This window comes from Triturus cristatus, chromosome 5_1 (assembly GCF_964204655.1).
Source record: "Triturus cristatus chromosome 5_1, aTriCri1.1, whole genome shotgun sequence".
NCBI classification, from domain to species: domain Eukaryota; kingdom Metazoa; phylum Chordata; class Amphibia; order Caudata; family Salamandridae; genus Triturus; species Triturus cristatus.
In genome coordinates, this window is record NC_140587.1 from 126,229,484 (window position 1) to 126,246,137 (window position 16,654).

Sequence of the window (16,654 nt, forward strand, 5' to 3'; positions counted from 1 at the left end):
CGACAGAAGTGGCCCTCCAGAGATTGCTGCCACTGCTGCCCCGCAACAATCAAATGACCGTTTTTCGTGCCGCTCGTGTTTTAAAAGCAGCGGCATGAAACGGTCTCTCACGGGAAGTGTGTGCATTCTTCACGTGAGACACTGCGCGCTTGGCATAGTATAGGTGCACGCGCACCTTGCAGGGAACTACGATTGGGACAATACACGACTAGGACAATACAAATCCCCAGCAGCATCCACATTCCCGGCCTCAGTTATGGTCATCAGCCTATTGGCCCAAACACTTCCCCCACACTCGACCATTCTTGAGGGGACACCCCCTGGCCTTGTAGACCGTCTTTCCCTGCAGGGCGCACCATTCCACCCTTTGTGCCAGAGTGAAAGGGTGGGAGGAGAAAGGGTATCTCCAGCATGTGGCAATGTCACGTTTGACAACCACAGAGGGCCATTCCCAAGAAGAACTGATCAGTACTCGTACCCCCAGAGCCCTCCTAACAAAATCAACACTAGGGTGAGAGGGGTCTCCCATCCAAGCACCTCATTGAACTCCCTCAACTGCAGCCCAGAGGTTTTGAAATGCAGGGCACAGCCAAACCATGTGATAGAAATTGGCAACAGCGCTGGACCAGCGGGAACAAACCGTGTCAGAGATAAGACCTGATCGGTAGAGCCGAGCCAGGGGGGAGATATGCAGTGTATAGATAATATGTTTGAATCAACCACAATTTAGAGGAAATTGTGATGACCCTTGGCGCCATCAGCGCATTGCGCCAGTCGTCATCTTTGAGGGTTCGCATCCAGCCCTCCCATCGGGTTCAGAGATGGTGTAGACTGCCTGGTTTATTAACAACCAAGGTGCTGCAGATCTTGGAGATTGCTCCCCTGCCCAAATCGCCCATCAGAATTTTGGCCTCCAATGGGCTAAATTTCAGAAGAGAGTCAGTGAGCGAGACGGAAGAGTGGAGAGCTTGTTGCAATTGAAGGTATTTATAGAACTGTGTGTGGGCCAGCGCGTAGGTGACTCAGAGTTCCTGAAACAATCTTGTGTGTCCCCGATCAGACGACCCCAAGTTGCGAGATTCCAATCAGGTCCCCAAGGAACTGGGCGGCTTAGGGTGCATCTCTACCGGATGGAGCGGTGTATAAGCGATGATGATAAAAACTATTTGCAGTCTATGGTGATCAGCCAAGCAAGTGCTGATCTGGTCTCTTCATATCTAGAACATTGCTTAAGATGAAGCAAAGCCACCTCCACCCTATTTGTAAATATGATTTTTAGTTGCCTTCTAGTCGCAGTCAGTTTTCTCGAAAGGATGATTGATTGTTTCGCACTATATTCTTTCTTCAGCTTTTTCAACCTCTTTTTCATATTTTTGGACTTTTAGGTTCAAAAATGTGACATGACCGTAATGCATTTTCCTAGACCACTGCCTTGAACGCAACTTGTACTCTACCCCTTCCGCTTCCAGGGTAATCCTCACCCACTTATTAGTAGAAAAATAATCATCAACTACCGGTTACCCTAGTGCACCTCCAAAAATCAGGTCCTGAAGTAAGTACAGGTGTAGTCACAACTAAGAGCATCCCAGTTCCATATCTATCTGTGAAGTGTTAGGCTAACACATTTCTAGGTAATATATAATCTATTCAAGAGTGGATCCTGAAGCACGTGTGAAATTGTATTCAATAATATCTGTATGTTTTTCTGCCACTGGTCCCTCAGACCAATCTCACACAACGGGTTCTTGAGTTTCCTAGAGGTCGCTCCCGAGCGACTCCTCAGTCTCCAACCTACCAGATCAGTATTGGTGCCCATCCAATACTGACTTTAAATCCCCAGTGATTATAATGTCTCCAAGTGCAGAATGCATAAGGGTCCACAAAAAGCCCTGTAGGTAAGAGGCTTAAACTATATAACCATGGTGATATTTTCTGAACATTTATCACCTTTTGATGGTACCATTCAAAGATCGTATCAGAGTAATTTTCAGTACACGCTGAATGGATTAACACAGGTTCTATCTACTGTGTCGATGAATTATAATTGCCCTAAAGTCTTTATATCAAATTCCAATTGCACGAAGAGTCAATGTGAAAGTCCTATACTTAAGACGCAGTGTCAGGAACTTTCAATCCATAAGTGCGTCACCAACCACCGAGCAAATTTCTCACAGACTGTCAGTGGTTAGACTATTTGCTAATATTCCTCCCATCAACTTTTGAATGTTTAATGTAATGGCTAAGTGGGCCAGAGTATGCCTAGACGGCAGCCCCTTGCTTGCGGTGCCACCGGATCCACGCGGTTGCTAACTGACAACAACTAATAAGGCTACAACCAGTTGCTTGAGTTCCATCTTGGAAGAAGCCTCGTCTGGCAGTTTGGGATGGACTGTTCCCAAGGGAAGCAGGTTCTGAACTGATTTGCACATGGTAGGACTCTGTCTAGAGTGGAACAGTAGGCTAAAATGATGGGTTGGAATGCTACACCGTGCGATTGTCAGTGGTAATACTATTTGCAAGCATTTGCCCATCTGCTTTTTGCGTTAGATCTTTCAGCTCATCAGAATCTTGATACAGCATACTCTACATATATGGAACTTTAAGCATGTCGCCTAAATATCCTCTGCCCTTTGATGTGAAACAAAGACCGGTCACTCAGAACCTTGGCGGATCATCTGCAGTTGTGCAAGGTTTTCAAGTTCATGCTGATCCCCAAATATGTGGCCCTCCTGCATAGTATAGCAGTGGAGTGCTACAACAATTTGTAAGTTACATTAGGATATTTTCTGAGGCAGAAAAAGATGACTAAGCATTTATGTTATACTGTTATGGTTATTGTTCAAGAAGGATAAGTAGTACTTGAACTATTTTTAACAGGTGATAGTCAATTAGTCTGCTGTTCGGAGGCCCGCTACATCCTCAATTCTTTGCTCTTGTACATATCTGGTTATCTCTTGCCACTAATATACAGACAACATGCAACTGTAACAACATCTCAGCTCGGAGACAGACGTTACATGAATGTGACTCCTCAACTAATCATGAAGAACATCGCCAACACTAAATGAATCCAGAAGGAGATTCTGCTCCTCGCCTTCAACCTAGAGATTGCTCACCGCTCTGGCATCTCTAGGGTGTCACAAAAAATGGCTACCAAAGCAAAGTTCCACTGATATTTGATGGAAAAAAGGTTATCCACAGAGCATGGCCAAGAGTAGCTATCCCCAGCTCACATTTCGTTGTATCAAGCCCTACATCCATAAGGATTAGCTTCATATTGGTCAAATATCAACTGTACTGTCTCTGCAGTTTCTCATATTGATTACAGCAATTTCCTCTGGACTGGTATTCCCAAAGTCGGAGTTGCCCACTCACAGACCAGCTTGCCTCATGTTGAATGGCTCCAAGTGAGCACCCACCCCATCAAAAAACTGGCAGCTTCATTTGCATGCCATTCACCAGAAACCTTTCATATATTTTGGTATAAGACTTGCCATCTTGGTGGTTTAACACTTATGAGCAAAGACTACTTCAGTATGGCAATTTCTTGCTTTAGAAAGAATGATACCCTGTCCAGCTCCTTCTAAGTCAATGTACCCAGAATTTAGAACAACCAGGCAAAATAATTCAGAGTGGTCCCTTTCTTGCGCTTCTTCTAGCATGGGCTCAAAAACGCCTCCTTGAGAAGTACTGTCTGACATCTGGCCCACACTCCTTACTACTGCATTATTTATATAACCTCTCACCTGTATAAAGTGTAGCCCTATATTACCTTACATCTATCCTGTTCTTACAACCCAGCGAGCCTCTAATGCTCAATTACCATGCCATTGAAAAAGTGTGACCATACATTACCTCACATCCATCCTGATCTTACAACCTAGTGAGTCTCTAATGCCCAGTCACCATGCCCTTACCAAAGTGTGACCCTACATTACCTCACATCCATCCTGTTCTTACAACCTAGTCAGCATTTAATGCCCAGTCACCATGCCCTTACCAAAGTGTGACCCTACATTACCTCACATCCATCCTGTTCTTACAACCTAGCCAGCATTTAATGCCCAGTTACCATGCCCTTGCGAAAGGGAGACCCTACATAACCTCACATCCATCCTGATCTTACAACCTAGCCAGCATCTAATGCTCACTTACTATGTCTTTTCCACTTCTGGCCACGGAATAAGAACTTTCCTTGATGCCGTGATATCACCTGTAACTGTGCATGACTAAAACATTCTCACAACATGCCCTTCCTTCCTGTGTATCATACCTTGCTTGTTCCATGTATTTTGGCCGCCTCTGGTGGTATTAACGTAAATCAGTCCATCTCTTGTGTACTCTGTAAACATCATCTTCTATAATGCGCCTTCTACGTCACTATGTGGACATGATACTGGACATTATGTAGCTTGGAGTGGACGCTTTGGCTATATATATACACACACATATATATACACACACACATACTGTCTAGACTATTTTGACCATGTTCCCCTGTACATCACTATGATGCCACCAGGAGCAGGGTGTGCTCTTGCCAAATCTTCATAAATAAATAAAAAACTAAGTCAGTGGGAGAAGGGTGAATTTTTAATGCTTTTGGAAAATTGATTATAGAGAAGGCTTACAACAGTACCTTCAAGAGGAGGTACGCTAAAAGCAAATGACCTGAATCACAGGGTGGTGCAGTGTGTTGCCGGGGTAGCAAGCGAGCATGGAGTTTTACAAGCACTAGGATGAACATGTGCAAAGGGAAATATTACTAATGTGGGCTGGGCAAGGCTACTGAAAAGAATGAACACATACTCCCTTAGCAGGTTTATAGATCTGTTGTTACCTGTTATATTGACATCATGGTACGCCTCCAGCCAGGCCTCCATGCCAATCAGATCATGCTCGTTCACCAAGAAGATGATGTCTTTGGCCCAGTAAATCTGACCTACAATACAAAAATGTAAAGTGCGTTATTGGTTGTAAAAGGATCCATGGGAGGAGCGAGAACAAGGAGAAATCTGCAGCTGAGAAACGCCACCTGGATTTTTACCACTTCTAATGTGCCTACCTATTCAACCCTGAAGCATTCAACACAGGGGTGGAAGCACTGACACATCTCACCCCCATACAGTGTACAGTAATTGGAATCAAAGGGTATTTCCCGGACACATACTGTGAGCATGCAGTGGTGTATCTATGCTTTATGAAAACCAAGACTGTCTCAGCCAGAATGTAACTGGTGATAGTTTAAATAGCCAGTTCACAGGCATATTAATGGTGGTGACTCCATGAAACACAATGCTCTTACGATACAGCAATTTTGAATTGCTAAGTTATAAAACAGTTAAAGGGCATTGCTTCAAGCAATAGGTCGTTAGCTAGATTTACTGCTGACAAATGGGCTTTTAAAAGATCATATATTTCCATCAATAGAGTAAAAAAATGATCTTTACTCAGGGTTACGTAGAGTACTGTGGCCACAAATCATCATCCTGGTTTACCTGGATGCCCATGTGAACTTGTAAGATCTGTTTAAGCCAATTAAAGGCTTTGTTGTCTAAAGGGTTAACCTGCAAGATGTTTGAAGACAGAAGTAGGTCCACCTGCAAAAAGTGTAAGATCTACACAACAAGCAATTTACCTCTGTTCTCTACCATGTCAACCTGTACAACTTATGTTTCTACCGTCTGAGGTGTAAGCCTTTAAGACCGCTCTTCCCCAGTGGGTATCACTGTGGTTATGCGCCTGAAAGAGTGGTACGACCAGGGGAGAATTCAGCATTCTACGGTGTGAGCCTGTATAGTCAGTGTTGTTAGGGTATGGCTCTGCAGTCTAAGTTTTGAGCCGGTGCAGACCCCGTTACATAATGGGTGTCTCTTCTGTCTATGTGAGCCTCCAAGACCTGCTACATGGAGGTTAGCTCTGCAGTGAAATGTGTGAGCCTGCATGGCGGAGTGTTACCTGGGGAAAGCACAGCAGTCTAAAGTATGATCCGATATGATCAGTGCTCCTTATGGATAGTTCCGCTGCATAAGAGCGGAGCCTTTATTTATTGCACAGCTAGTGGGATAAGAGTTCAGTTACCTCTGAAGTAGGATGCTAAAGCGAGCATCAGGCCCAGCGCCTGGTTGTTGCGACCTCCCTCACTGACCGGCACACTGAGCACCAGTGATTCTGTGCTTGCCGCTCTCGGAGCACGCAGGATCCCGTACACATTAGTTCCCTTTACGAGCTGCATGAAGGGGAGAAGAACAGGAGTTACTGAGTAACCAGAATATCTTGTCATGCTTCAATGCTAGCATTATAATGAGCAGAATACCTCTGTAACCTAATGACAGCATGTGGGGCTGTCATATACATTTAAACCGGGGGATATCTCCGTCTTCTAAGAAGAAAGGTGGCGAGATCTGTGAAACCTGCACAGAATACTGCTGTTTAAGCCAAAAGAAATCTGCATGGCATATCTGCATGGCATATCAGGTTTTCAGAGTCAAAATGTTCGCAGGCATCTGTAAATAAGTTATAACCAACTTTATTTAATATTCTTGTAGTGTGATCATGTGCTTAGATGTATCTGATACCACCAATATTGATCTGGACCTCAAAGAACTTGAAACCTCGTTTGTGAATGCAGCAAGGAGCAATATTGAGGAGCCATTTATTAAAACACTGGGCAGGTAACAAGCTTGTCAAAGTTCAGAGTCCTGGTAATTAAGGATAGTATGAGCTCGGAGACAAACAGGTATGCTTGTGGCTTCCTTTCCTCTGGCTTTGGTGTGTTGGAAAAAGGTTATTTTCTAAAACAACAACCCTCAATGTAATGCTCCTCTAATGCTTTGGACAGATTTCAAAAGAATTTAGGTTCTCAGTTCTGCCTCACAGTCCCTTAAGTTTGATTTTCAGGACAATCTTCTATAACCCTCATCTCACAGCTCAGACAACTTGCAAACATCACTTTGAAGCTTATGTCTGCTTCCTTCCGTGGATTTTGCTCCTTACAACACTCTATTTAAAGTCATTTTTGCCTTTAGCTGAAGATTTGAATCAGTCTCTTTGGATATTATGGAAACAGTGTTACAGGGAAATAATTAATCCTGCACATAAATCTGGCCCAATACCTACAAATCTCTCTGTGGCTTCATCTGGAAACGGCAGCTTGCGGGAGAAGGTCTGTGTGTACACCTCTAGGCCCAGGTTTCCCATGGTCTCTTCAAGCCAAGCTACTGGCACCCCCCTGAAAATGCAATGAGGAAAATAGGGGAGCATCAACATAAGAAGAGGAGGCAGAATGGGAAGATTCAACAAACTGATAAAAGTATCTGAGAAAACAGAAACACTGGCCGCACTGTTGCCAAATAAATAATGTCCCCAGCTCTTGGTTGTCCTGGTCTGCTAACTAAATGAGAACTCTAAAAGACCTGAAAAGGAGACTATGAATTTCACCCCACTGAAGACAGTGCTGTCATACTTTCTTTGAGATAGACAGCCAGAAAAAAGCTAGTTCTGGCCGTATCGAATACCATTTTCCTTTCTAAACTCTCTGAAATTGATGTTCTTACTGTCAACAGGCGCTGGGTGAAATTTAAAGTCCAGATCAAGTCAGATGCCCCATGCAAATGAGAAAAATCCCTTTGCCTCTGTGCCTGCCCCGTATTACCAGTCACAGACTGCACCTACCTGAAAGGGGCTCTCTTTTCCCCTTTAAAAGTGCAGGCAAGTTGCCGCTTGCACAGTGAAAAACCAAACAGCTTTCAAGCAGCCTCTCTGTATTTCATGTGAATGCGCTGCCACATGGGCAGCACAAGTTTGCGGCTGCCCTAGGGGCAACCCATTCCCCATAATGCGGCCAATTTTCATTCATTGCACCGGGCGTATCTTTTTAAAGATGCGCCCGGCACAATAAAACAAAATGCGCCACATGTGTGATAAGGCCCCTGGAATTTAAAGATTGAAGCTAGGAGTGCTGCAGTGCATTAAGGCTTATGAAGCCATGACCGAGGATTCAACCAGCTTCTGATTTCGATCAGAAAACCATAAATGGAGGTTTCTCCTTTCACTATTGCTAGATGGGTTCATTTGGTCATGCAGGAGGCAGGCCTTGAAGTTTCAAAGTTTGGGTCACACTTTGCACCAGGGGGCATTGCATCAAAGGCTTTTTCTTCAGGTGCTCAGTTGAAAGACCTTCTGAATTGCAGCCGACGGGTGCTCAGATACCATATTTAAGCATTTTTAATTTCAACCAGTTGTGGATGTGGCATTGGTCATAGTGATCAAGCTTTAAACTGCCATTATCCTTGCCTCCAGTCTGGACATAGAATAGGTACAAAAGGGGGTGGTGACGGACAGAGCATCAGAACCAATCAAACAATCACACCCAGTCAACAGATCTGGGTTTGATCCATCACCAATCTTTAGCCCACTCTGCCACCCCAGTTCAGACATGGCAATATGCAAATCAGTCTGACCCTGTGCCTCATGGGAACAGTCCAGCCCGAATTGCCCAGCCATGCCTTCCCTGGACCGGAAACAAGCTTCCTAGGACCGGTTTCTGGCATTTCAGCCGTCTTCAGCCAGGCTTGCTTGAATCCAGTGGCAAAGTGAGCACTGGTCAGACTGATTTGCATATGGCCATGTCTGAACTGGGGTGGCAGAGTGGGCTAAAGAACGGTGATGGATCAAACCCAGATCTGCTGACTGGGTGTGAGTGTTTGATTGGTTCTGATGCTCCGTCCATCACCACCCCCTTTTGTACCGCTTTGTTCGCCATAAGTTGGCAGGGTATGCTCAGACGTGAATCCCTTGCTCACTTTGCCACTGGATTCAAGCAAGCCTGGCTGAAGACGGGTGAAATGCCAGAAACCGGTCCTAGGAAGCTTGTTTCCGGTCCAGGGAAGGCATGGCTTGGCAGTTCGGGCTGGACTGTTCCCATGAGGCACAGGGGCAGACTGATTTGCATACGCCCATTTCTGAACTGGGGTGGCAGAGTGGGCTAAAGAACGGTGATGGATCAAACCCAGATCTGTTGACTGGGTGTGAGTGTTTGATTGGTTCTGATGCTCCGTCCATCACCACCCCCTTTTCTACCGCTTTGGACATAGAATACAACATCCTAGCGACCATGAAGGAAAGGTTTCAATTTTATTAAGGGTACACAGGCGAGGATTATCCCACCCAGCAGGATAAATATCTAGGGTTCAGATTCTGTTTTGTTACGCTGACATTTAGAGGTTGAGAATAAGTAATTGATGGGGTTGGTGCAAGTGTTTTGGGACTGGTGACATCTATGAGGGTTGAGGGTGCAGAGGCTATGGGGGTGTATTCAATATTGTCAGAGTATTCATGTTCTTGCTCAAGAAGACTTACAAGAGATTTAACAGGATTGCTTTGTAAGAAGAATGTAATGTGTTTTGTTGATGGGTATTAGATGCTCTGTACTAGTTAGCATTTTGCGTAATGGGTGTGCATGGTTGCGATTTGTTGGACTGAAACATGAAAAAAGAATAATTCAATTGAGGAAGGTAAGTTGTTTTGTTTTCATTTGTGTCTCTGGAATGTGGAAGCTGCGTTGTGGCTTATGGTGGTGGGAGAGAGTTTAGGTACAGCCGGATAGATCTGAAAGCTCTGATCAATGTTTATTTTTGTTTACACTGGGGGTGTTAGAACTGGTGAGGATGTAGGCAATTGCTGTGATGGAGTAGTTGGTGGTTTGAGATGTTATGGAGCAATTGTCCTGTAATGAGATGGTCGGGCAAATAGATTATAACAATACCAATACATGTCAGCTTCGCAGACTTTGGCAGAAATGAGTGGGTGGTAATGTTGATTGGCAATTGGGTTTCATTTGACATATGGGTAGGTTCTATCTTTAAAAATGAAGAGGTTGGGGGAAATTCCTTATGTGTTGGAGATAAAGGTTTGGTAGCTTTGTTGTGGTCTGGAATGGATACAAGTAGATGGCTATGTAAGCAGGACAGGAGTTATGAGAAGGCAAATCTGATGGGAGGCTGTGTTCAGAGGGGGGGGGGGGCTGGTGATGGGTTTTTGTGTAGATGAAATGTCCTGAGGTGTACTGAAAGTAGAGAGGGGAGAAAAAATGAGGGAAGAAAAACGAATGATTGCGGAAGGTGGTCATGTAATTGGAGGAAGATTTCAAGTAGAGCTGGAAATATTTTTGTTAAGAGTTGCTCAGGAGGAAGAGATCGGGTTTTGGTTTTCAGATTACTTTTTAAGCGAGCAAGTTATACTTACATGGGCAGCAAATGTGTAAATGTAATCCTTAATAATTCTATCAACATATATAAACCAAGTTCACGAGCAATAAAAACATTTGCTTACTCATACGATCTTAAGCCCACATAATGCTTTAATCAGCAATAATACGAAAAAATAAATAAACCAAAATTCTGAGGATGTACAATAATCTAACAGTTATTCTTTAAATACATCATGACATTCATTGCACCTCAGCACTCACCCAGCTTTCTTCCTAACACCTGCGAACTCTCGGGCATATGAAAGAGCTTTCTCGCCATGGACAAACTGTTCCTCCACCATGGTGGAACCCATGGCATTCTCAGAAATATAAGAGCGCAGGGTGAAGGGATAAAACGCCAAGCCGAGGAACCACATGATACCAGCGATGTAGCTTATTATGCTGTAGGGGGAAAAAAAGACTGAGTCAAGTTAGTCCACTTAAGATTTAGGACATAGTTCAACAGCTAGAAAACAAAATACGGATGAGAGTGCACAAATGCAGGCGGACAAGAACACAAAGTACATTAAAAAGGGCCCCATTACTGGATTGACATGTTAAAAGCACCGTTTCATATTTGTACAATTTTGCGTTTTTGGCTACTGTAAAATACTGTGTGGTGACTGCTTGGATGGGACCATCGCTGCAATGAGTGGTGGTCTCCTTCTTTGCCTGAGAATACATTTTTTCATCACATTTGGCTGAGAAGAACTGGTAGTGGTGCCATCATACGATTAGATTTGAAGAAGCAGGCCTTTTTACCAGTTACCTTCAGTAAGAGATGCATACTGGCATTTTCAGTCTTGAAGGTTTGCTTTCACCTTTCAATAGGGTCTTTCACTCCATCCTTGTGGGACATGGATGGAGCACATTTGAAGCATGCAAGCTGTGTATGAATGTGGCACAGTTATTGTTGAAACGTGTCATTTTGAGCACCTTGCGGGTGTATGGCTCACAAGATGGAAGATGGCGAGAGCCTGCCAGACAAGGGTGTGAATTGTAGGAAAGTCTAGGATACTTTGAGGACCTTTGAAAAGATCGAGGCTCTTATGATGCAAAAGTAGGGAGGCAGATACCTCTTTTGAATTGTAGGGACGGATCCCACCCCCACCCTGCTTAATTCATCCCAGAGCTCTGTGTATACAGTGTTGTGGATTAGTCATGTAGAGAAGGTGCTCCTCTTTTATGTTATTGTCTCACGAGCCCGTGGCAGAGAGCCATCTGCTACAACCACATTCCTGCCAAATATGTAGACCAAACAGATATTGCTGAGTAGCTAGTGTGAGCAGAAATCCACTTCCCCAAAACCAGACTGGTACCAAAACAGATCAGGCACAGGGATATACAAATGTTAGTCTGTTAGCCAAGGATGAATATGGGGTATATTCCCAAATCAGTGTACCAGGAGTTTCTCACTGATTGATGATGAGGCAGCACACACCTGTGTGTTGGGAAGACGCTTGAGTTCCAAGAGTGGCGTCTTTGGTAACCAGTCCTCTTGTTAAATTAGGAACAGAATTTAACTCCTGTTGAAATCCTGCTAGAACTTTGACTGGGAGATTAAAAGGAAAGAGGTATCAATGGTGAAAGGGAAATTGGAGATATACATATAGCGAAGAGCTGCCCACAATATTTTAGAGATTAGCTCAAGCATTCCATTCATCACTTTTTAAATACTTTAATATGTCGCCCTTAGTGGGAGGGGTATGCCCAGATATGGATCCCATGCACACTGTGTCACTGGAACACAGCTATACCTGGCTGATAAGTCCTTAACTAGGGCAAAACCGACCCTATTGTGCTTTTGTTGTAGTTCAAGGTGGACCTGGCGTGGCAGTTCGGGCTGGACTGCTTCCACTGGAGCAGGGTCAAGACCGATTTGCATATAGCTGGGTCCAAACTGAGGAAGCACGGTGTGCAAAATAACAATAAACTGGGACGTGGCCCGAATAATTACCAGTGGCGAAGATTACTTCAAGCATTCCATATATCACTTTTGTATACTTTAGTGCTTAGAGAAATAAGGAGCAGTGTGGATAGGTAGTAAGCAAGAGTATGTAGCATTGACCGCAATGTCAAGAATGAACCATTGACGTATGGTAAGCAGTTGAGGTCCCTTGTGCGAATGTTAATCAACTGCCCCTGGTTTGTCTTTCAGTAAGCTAGAGGTCTACCTTTAGAGTTTGCTAATGCCGAGAAGAGACCCTTTTCAGAGGAGGCCAGGCAGACATGACCTCTACCCCATGGCCCACACTCACCCAGTGTTTGTTGCTGCAGGGCCTTTATTGAATTGCATATTTGCAGCTAAGAACTATTAGACCGATTTGTGGTCTACTCAATCACAGTCATCGAACCTCACTGTGCCTGGGGAAATCTTGGTGTGCGCGCACCAAGCATCAACTGGACTCCTGTAACTATCCCCCCGGTATCCAAACATTAGTATGGGTCTTGTGTCTGGCTATTCGGTCCCATTTTTAATGGAGGTGCGTGGTTGGGTCCAAGTGCCCACCCCGGAGGCTGTAGGAAAATATCTGACGCAGCCTCCGCTCAAAGAGCTTCAGGATTGTGCATTGTGCACCAGAGCTGCCAATGTCCACGCCCACCTAGCACTGTATATTGGTGAGCACGACTTATGCTCTTTGTAAGTGGCAGATCAGGCAGAACAGTTGTGCCATCTGGAGCATTAACATCAACGCAAAGGCCGAGATCAAATTTAAAACGGCAACTACCTTGACCCCTGCTAAGAGGACACAGGGCAACTGAATCTCGCTGGGTGGGATAACACAGAAAGTGCTCCTGTGACAGCGGACTGAGTTAAGGCCCGGACTACAAGTCCCACAGTACCCAGGGCAGCACCAATAGAAGCAGGAATCGTCTGTGGGAGTTGGGACTTTGACACAAAGGCATGGGTTCCATCACCTCTCAGGATTACTCCAATACAGTACCCACAGATATCGGATTGCCCGGATTAAATCATGTACATAGCTTTAGTCTGCGTTTCCTTGGATTGCTCTGCTGCACGTCCAGTGCTAAAGGAGTGTACTTGGTGTTCAGCTCTTGGGTCCAATAATAGGCAAGGCTGTAGGACACGAGAGGTAAAAAGCCTCAATGGTCCACACTCGAGAAACCCCAGCGTACCCTTGAACACCCAAGTCAGTTACCACATGCACCTGCATGCAAAACTGAAAACTGCTCGACTCTGCCATCCTTACCAGTGCACACTAAAAAACAAAACAAAAGAGAAGCATGCGACAGGCCAGAATAAAAGACTTGTGATAATATAGGAATTTTGTATACTAATATAACAATACCCCACACAAGTGTTGGGTTCAATGGGAAAGAAAAATATGTATTTTCCTACTTAGCAGTCATGCAATATGCACCCTGCTGCGATATGCACCCTGTTCCTTTGCTCCAACTACTTTTTAAATCACCCCTCTGCTTCTGATGGCACCTCTGTACCCCATGAGAAAACACTTGTGTTCACAAGGCTTCTAGCCTCAGTGTTATCAATGTATGTTTAATGTTACCTTCAAATCTGTGTCAGCAGTATGACCACAGGAAAAGGGGCCACATATTCACAACCTTATGAAACTAACTCACAGTGGGAGGAAATGCATCTCTACGCAGGTACTCTATGAATAGATACACATCCTCATTGGACAATACAGGCTCTAGTTACAAGTTCAGACATTGTTCACATCGCTCTACTATTTCCAGACACAATTTTGCAAGTTTAGAGAATAGATAATATAAATCTCAGCTCATTCCATGCCATGACTGACAGTGCAAGCTTGTTTTATAGTATTTTAGATTTTCTATGGCCTTGTCAATTAACAAAATTGATACTGGATTTTCCCCTAGGTCTAGATGTCCCCCTTCTTCCACTGATCAGTGCTGGCTTCCTCTGATAGCGTGGCCATTTCAAACTAGATTGCACTGGTTGTCTGAGAAATGGGTACTACTTTTGGCATGCCTGAAACTAGACTTCACGATCCAATATTAGGATTTATTCACCACCCTTCATTCAGATGCAAAAACAGACATTACAGATACATTTGTGTCGTGAAAGGATAGCCTGCACTGTGCACACCTGTGCTGTCCTTGTAGTCTGAGAGGTCGCCTTTCACCACCGATAGCAGCACTGTACATGTGCTGTAAGAGTTAAGCTTCCACTGCGGAGTCCTGCTCTACACATCTCATGCGTCTGTAAAGCTTGCGCTGCTGATGCACAAGGATGGGAGTTGAGCCTTCATTTCTGATAGCTGTGCTGTATCTGGAGTGCTGCGCCTACGATGCTGATACACGTGCTGTATTTGTGGTGTGCGAGTTTTGCCTGTACTTTTGGTGTAAAAAAGGTACGGAAGTACTTCCTGTCACTTACCAGAGAGGAGTATTAAGCCTGGTGACGAGCCGCGACAGGGCTCGCCTGCGGTTCGGGTCCGACAGCAGCCCCATGGCTTTATCCCTGGGCACGAGTGAAAGAGGAGTCTCTAGGGGGAGAGGCCACACAGCTTCAGCAACAACAAATGCTAGAAAATATCACGTTTTACAAACAGTAAAGCCATATACATGTGCAGTACCAACGCTGAAGCTGTTGAACCCTGTCACATTGACAGGAAGAGTCAGAGGACAGATATTTGGCGCGGGAGGAGAAGCACACGCAAGGAAAAAGGTTTTCTAAAAGTGAACGGATAAAATCCAATCAATTATGGACTTGGTAAAGAGGCTATGCTCCAGAGGAGGTACAAACACAGGATGCCACCGTCTGGTAGGCTTGACTTGGGAATAATGATACATATATTTTATTCCTTTGATCACATTTTCAAAATGTGAAATGTAAAAAACATAATTACCACAATTAACTACAAACAACAAAGATCATAATTGAAAATCATTACTTATACAACAAGCATTTACAATGCAATGGTCTCGGCAATATTATAGGTAGAGCTATTGGTATTGCTCATTATTTTTTTATCATTTTTGTATCCCTAAATAAATGGCATTGTCATTTCTATTGGCATTAGTTTTTTTTTTTGCATATGTGATACCTATTGCATTAGCAGAGAGAGAGTGAGGTAGGCAGATAGAGAGTGAGGTATTGAAATAGAGAGTGAGGTAGTGAGAGAGAGTGAGGTAGAGAGTGAGGTAGTGAAAGAGTGAGTTAGTGAGTGAGGTATTTTCTGATGTAGTGAGATAAAAACAGTGAGTGATGTTGTGAGAAAGATTGAGGTAAGGAAAGAGAGAGTGAGGTAGTGAGGGATGTTGTGAGGTATTAAGATAGAAACAGATAGTGATGTAGTGAGGTAGTGAAAGAGTGAGTGTAAGTGACTTAGTGTATTTGAGAGAGAGAGTGAGGTAGTGAGATAGAGAGAGTGAATTAGTGAGTTAGAAAGAGAGAGTGAAGTTGCGAGGTAGTGAGAGAGTGATGTAGTGAAGTTTTGAGAGAGTGTGTTGTGATATAGTGAGGTAGTGAGAGTGAGATAGAAATAGATAGTGATGTAGTGCTAGAGAGTGAGGTAGTGAGATAGAGAGAGAGTGCATATAATGTATTTTAACCTGTGTGATTGTTGTGAAATCTGACGTATATACCCCTCCCCCCCCAATCTTCCTGAAGAAGTTACCCCCGTGCATTATGCGAGGCTGACTGCAAATAATCGAGTCCTGTATTTCACAAGAAGCATTGACCAATAACCACTGACAAGAAGAGCTTGTGCCCCAAAAACTTGCCCAGGGCTGTCTGCCTTGCAGGCCAAAGAAGGCAGAGTTCCCTCCCAAGCCGTGATCTTCGTGCGAGCAAGCAAGTCCTATCTGCCGCCATTTACTGTAACCTCACAGACTTCACTCAGGCGTCCCTGCAAAGGACCCCCAGGGGTGAAGCTTCCATTGGTGCAGCAGGTGCAGTGGCACCAGGGACACACTGAGCCTTGAATATTATTGTATTTCACACTTCAAACAGCAGCCGGGGAGGCATGTCCTTCCTTGCACTAGGACCACTGACACACTGACTACAATAACAACACTGTGAACCCCGCTCAGTCAGGGGGCAAGCCTCGATATCCGCATCCGGCACGAAGGCGCGGTCCGACTGAGGAAACTGCGCACTCCGTGCCCCTTTGAGGAGGGAGATAGACAGTTGTGTCAACAGAGCTCAGTCCTCAGGGGGACATTGTGGCGACGAGATTAGTAGCTTTCTCAGTACTGTCTGTAACGCATGCGGGGCCTGAACTCAGCTCAAAATTCATATTCAACATCAGAAATTAGGTATTGCCTGAAACCGACTCAAGCGGGCATTGACTGCTGGTTCACACACACTGGACATAGACGCGCCGCTCGTCCGCACTTAAACTACTCTGATAACTGCACAACGTGCACGTCAGTTCTTAGGTTTCACGCGCTAGA

The 16,654-nt window shown here is 44.5% G+C and overlaps 1 protein-coding gene across 2 annotated transcripts in view; it reads right to left on the minus strand.

Moving 5' to 3' along the window:
- GPAA1 (glycosylphosphatidylinositol anchor attachment 1) overlaps window positions 1-16,654 on the minus strand; it is an 80,237-nt gene that overhangs the window by 46,067 nt on the left and 17,516 nt on the right. Inside the window, exons 2-6 of one of the 2 annotated variants that reach the window (XM_085604545.1) lie at window positions 14,634-14,742; window positions 10,472-10,651; window positions 7,120-7,231; window positions 6,082-6,229; window positions 4,841-4,942 (exon numbers count right to left, since the gene is read on the minus strand). In XM_085604545.1, coding sequence (XP_085460671.1) covers window positions 4,841-4,942; window positions 6,082-6,229; window positions 7,120-7,231; window positions 10,472-10,651; window positions 14,634-14,707 — 616 coding nt within the window. In that variant the 5' untranslated portion in view covers window positions 14,708-14,742. The remainder of the gene's footprint in view (window positions 1-4,840; window positions 4,943-6,081; window positions 6,230-7,119; window positions 7,232-10,471; window positions 10,652-14,633; window positions 14,743-16,654) is intronic. The other variant, XM_085604544.1, reaches the window with a different exon arrangement.